The following is a 4,821-nucleotide window of genomic DNA, read 5'->3' on the forward strand; positions in this document are numbered from 1 at the left end:
AAATAAAACCAAAAAAAAAAAAAACTTCAAAAAAAGACACTTCTCCACCTAATCTACATGTACTAGTAAGGTGTATAAATTGCTTTTATACAATTCTATGAAGCCAAGAACTTTTCTTCTGATACAAGGTTTCAACTCTGCAGCTCAAAGTAGCCTCAAACTTAGATCTGCCCCATTGCCTTCCCAGTACTGGGAAGATTAAAGGTATGTACCACCACTCCAAGCTAAGAGACTATTACTCAGAGATCTGCCTCCCACTAACTCCCAGGTGTTGGAATCAAAGGTGAGTGTCACCACTGCCTGGCAATAGCATGTATTTGAGCTGCAAATTCTGGAGTAACAGGATCCTGCAGTTTAAAATATAACATTTCTAACCTGGGCAAGGATAAGATTTCAGGGAACACTAAGCATCAACCAAACAGCACTCTTCTATTTTGCTTTCAGAACCCTAGGGCTTTACCTCTAACTTTTAATTATCAGTATCTGCCTGTATATAGAGTTCAAAATGCAAAACGTACAGTTTCAGCAGGACCCTAAAAAAAACTACATTAAGTTCATTCAAGGAAGCAATGGCACTCCTTCAAAACAATTAGTGAGGAAATGTTTCAATGACAAAGTTGGAAAGGGTAGTGTACATTTTATGAGATCCCAATAGTCAGGAAGGTGACACAGAACTGCTGAAGGGTATCTTGAACTACTAGTAGTGCCAGACTTCCACAGTTATCTCAATAAATAAAAAGACCAAAAGAAAGCCATACCAAAAGGGGAGGAAGGCTGGAGAGATGGCTCAGCAGTTAAAGAGCATTGGCTGATCTTCCAGAGGACCCTGGTTCAATTCGCAGCACCCATGACAGCTCACACCTGTCCCTAACTCCAACTACAGGGCTTCTGACACCTGCCCCCCCACAGACATAAACTTGGGCAAAACACTAATGAACGTAAAATAAAAATAAATTATACACTTATAACAAACAAACAAACAAAAAAAAAAGACAGTGGCTGAAGGTACAGCTCAAGTACTTAACAGGCTTACTTAACCTCAGTTTTGTTTTAGATAGGACTGGTAGGTAATCGGAAGGAGAGGCAATCCTAAAACTCTCTCTCTCTCTCTCTCTCTCTCTCTCTCTCTCTCTCTCTCTCTCACACACACACACACACACACACACACACACACACCTCTTCCAGTTTATCAATGATCATAGCAAAGGCTTTGAAGATGGCATTAGTCGGTCCAGCCAAAGTGATAATTCTCTCAGGACAATTCCCTTCTGAGATGTTGATACGTGCACCACTCTGGATAAGAAAAAGAAACAAGTAGTTTTAATAGATAAAACTATTAAACATACTGCAGCTCATGTTTTTTGGGACTCGGCACAAATTCATTTCCTATCTACTGTACTGTTTGTCATTACATCAACCAGAAAATGCTTCCCCCCTTTGAGTGCTACCCCTGTAATCTATCATACAGAACCTTTTCAGGTCAGGGATTCAGTCTAGCGAATCCCACTGTTCTTATAACTTACCTCCTCGCGCATCTTCTTAACAGATTCTCCTTTCTGAAAAAGGAAAAGTCAAGCATGAGCTCCAACTATTTCAGCTCAGACTGACTAAATAGCAATTAGTGTTAAAGTGAAACTCTCTTACCTTTCCGATGATACTGCCAACTTCCTACAATAAAGAAAACATTGGTAACAGGAAATTCAGAGTTCATCATTTTCATCATTATGAAAATTCTAAATGTTCAGCTAACCAAAATGCTAATTATACTTAATTACCAAATCAAAGAAATAGATTTTAAAAATCATGGGGGGAAGCACTTACTCATTTCCTTGCACAAAATTTTATAGTGAAGGTACCAAAGAATTGAGAATCAGAATGAATACCACACCGTTGTGTAATATGCAACAATAGTGTTGGCCCTCAATCTCCAAAAATCAAAACAAATTTTTTTTTCTAAAACTGTAAGATACAACAACATACATCAGAATGTTTTACCAGCCAGCTAGAACTGTTTTTTGGCTCTGCTTGTCTTTCTTGCTCACTGAGGCTTCCTAGTAAAAGCTGTCCATCTTTTTACCACACTCCATTAAATAAGAGTGGCACAGCCAGATGTCCCACAGTGCTAATCTGATGAGCTCCCACATGCTTGTCCGCTTTTCCTGGCCCCTCCCGTACCAGCTACTATGACCCAATTTTCCAAACTGGTGCATACCTTTCCATGCATAAGTAGCCTGATAGTAAGAGTGACATTTAATCCACCTTCAATCACACCGGTGTCCATGTCTAGTAGTTACAGGGAGCTGGACTTTTGAGTGGTCAAGTCTTTGGTCACGGGTGGGAGTGAATGCCAACACTGTAAGAATGACCAAAATAAGAAGGGGGGGGGAATAAATAAAGAGTAATTATTTTCCAGTTATTTTCACTTCACCCTTTAAACTGTTACCTAATGGACTCTTTTCCTTAAATGTTAGCCTATCAGACTTGTAAACACACTCAGCACAACTGCATAACACTTACAGATCAGGTTTTGTTTCCAGTTTGCTCATTAATGATAGGGTTTCCACTGATGACTGGGATGAGAAAGATTCATTCCTTCCACTGGCAATGGTTACGGGGTAACTGCTCAAGTGCACGAAGTTGTACTTCAGCTGAGTACATTTTGAAAAGGACTCAAAAGCAGCTGCTGGACAAGGTTTACTACAGTGAGGGCAAACTCAGCTTGCTGGCTACTGGCATCAACTGGAGTAAACGTAGAGTATACACATAACGGTCTCTAACTCTCAGATGGTGATGGATACCCAATGATTTTAAAATGATTTAGTTCAGAACTGTGGGTGGTACATTACTGATCTCAACACTGTAGGGTTATGACAAGATTGCTGTTAAGTTCAAGGCCACCTTGGGCAATGTATTGAGAGCCAAGTCAGCTGCCAAGACTACACATTGGGACAGTCACAAAGTAACAAAAATAATTTAATCCAGGAGTCTCACTGAAAAAAAGTGAGATATATCCAATATACATTCCACAACTGATGGGGCTCCACAATCCTCCTCTGAATGATTCTGTACATCTCAGTTCTCTCTTCTCCCATTCTTTCTTTCTAATCAATCTGAGGAATTTTCCTTATCCTTGAATGTTAACTTTGACTACCACACACTTCTAAAATCTTTTAACTCAAATACAACAATAAAAACGAAACTGTCAGTGGTAAAGTTTGACTTCACATTGCTTTAAAGCCTCAGTAGGTGACAGATTCCCAGGATGCAGCATGTACTCATCTTCTCAAACAACTCTGCTTGTAGAGACAGGACAATTGGGATTTTGATGTTTTTGCCTTTAATAACCAAACACTGATATTTCAAAAGGACAGTGAAATTTCAAAAGCATGTCAAGTGTATCCATCCCTTCAAATCAGTATCAGTGACTTCTCTTAACTCTGTCCCTTCAAACACATCTTCCACTGTGCTGTGTATTTGAGATCCCCACATCCTTGAGTTGTTTTTGAGACAGAGTCTATGTAGCTCAGGACAGAATGGAACAGGCTAGTAACACCAGGCTGGCCTCCAAACTCAAAGACCAATCTGCCTCTGCACCCCAAATCCAAGCCTTAAACATTTTAAAGCACTTAAAAAGGTGGCTGCTACACCACTCTGTATATGGTAAAGGTCTTCTGATTACTTCAGGATTATAAGTAATTATATAAATGCATTCCAAAGCACAGCAGGCCCCTACTTCCAGAAAAGTTACTTGCTGTCAAAGACCTCAAGTCAACATCTCATGGAAAAACAATGCTTATTGATTAGGTCTGTAAGACTCATTTTTCTCCCCCCAAATACAAGGTATAAACCTGACAGCTTTAATTCTGTATGCCTACTCAAATGATTAATCATTTTAAAAATACAGTAATACAAGTTAAAGAGACAAGAACACCAAAAATTTATCTCCAAAACCATGTAAGTAAAACACGAAGATGCGTTTTTTTTTTTAAAAACTCCAAGCCCTCTAATCTGAGAAACCTGTCTCTTCCTCTCCTGAGTAGGTCAACCTAAGTGTACCCCATCCCGGGAATCCAGCTGTTAATCCCGCAGTCAATACCCCTCTATAAATAGCTCGGTCTGGTTTATAGCGGCAGGCATTTTATAATTTCAAAATTCGTTACCCGAGAGAACGTCAGAGTAACTCGGTAACTGGGAGTCCGCCTACCCTTTAACTCGGCAGCCCCCCTCTCCCCTCCCCCCGGCCCCGGTCATCCAAGCATTTTCCACTTGAAAAAATAAGCCCCCCCTTCCCTTGACTAGAGGGAGGGAGGAAATAAACGGTTCGGTCAGGGGGGGGCGCTGCGACCCAGGGGGAGGGGCCGGGCAAGTAGCGCCTCCTCGTGAGGCTGCGCCAGCGCCTGACCCCCGCGGGGAGCCGCGCTCACCCGCCCGGCCAGCGAGCCGGCCATCGCCTCCCCCACCCCCCTCAACCAACAAATCCACCGCCGCCCCCCCTGGCGCGCGCGCCCTCCCTGACTCCTGCGCAGCCGCCACCGGGAAGAGGCGGGGGGAGGGGGGAGCAGGCTTTGCGCGAGGCCTACTAGGCCGCGCCAGAGCCAGGGCCTCGCGTGAATGGACGGGCAGGAAGAGAGTAGTGGACGCTCACGCGGGACTACGAGAGGCCGAGGCTCCAGACTACGAACGGAGTCCTCCAAGAAAGATGACACGAGTGGAAACAGAAGCTACTGCCGGGGGCGGAGGAGAAATTTTTAAGCTTACCTGGAGGCGCGAGTCGACTGAGGGGAAAAGGGGAGCGGGCGGGAAGGGGAAGGGCGGGAGGCC

The 4,821-nt window shown here is 43.2% G+C and overlaps 1 protein-coding gene across 1 annotated transcript in view; it reads right to left on the bottom strand.

Moving 5' to 3' along the window:
- Pcbp2 (poly(rC) binding protein 2) overlaps positions 1-4,821 on the bottom strand; it is a 28,129-nt gene extending 23,308 nt beyond the window's left edge. The window contains exons 1-5 of the mRNA XM_026782655.1: positions 4,759-4,821; positions 2,213-2,353; positions 1,645-1,668; positions 1,524-1,556; positions 1,156-1,293 (exon numbers count right to left, since the gene is read on the bottom strand). Of these exons, the coding sequence (XP_026638456.1) occupies positions 1,156-1,293; positions 1,524-1,556; positions 1,645-1,668; positions 2,213-2,281 (264 nt within the window). The 5' untranslated portion in view covers positions 2,282-2,353; positions 4,759-4,821. The remainder of the gene's footprint in view (positions 1-1,155; positions 1,294-1,523; positions 1,557-1,644; positions 1,669-2,212; positions 2,354-4,758) is intronic.

Source organism: Microtus ochrogaster, chromosome 15 (genome assembly GCF_000317375.1).
Source record: "Microtus ochrogaster isolate Prairie Vole_2 chromosome 15, MicOch1.0, whole genome shotgun sequence".
Lineage (NCBI taxonomy): Eukaryota > Metazoa > Chordata > Mammalia > Rodentia > Cricetidae > Microtus > Microtus ochrogaster.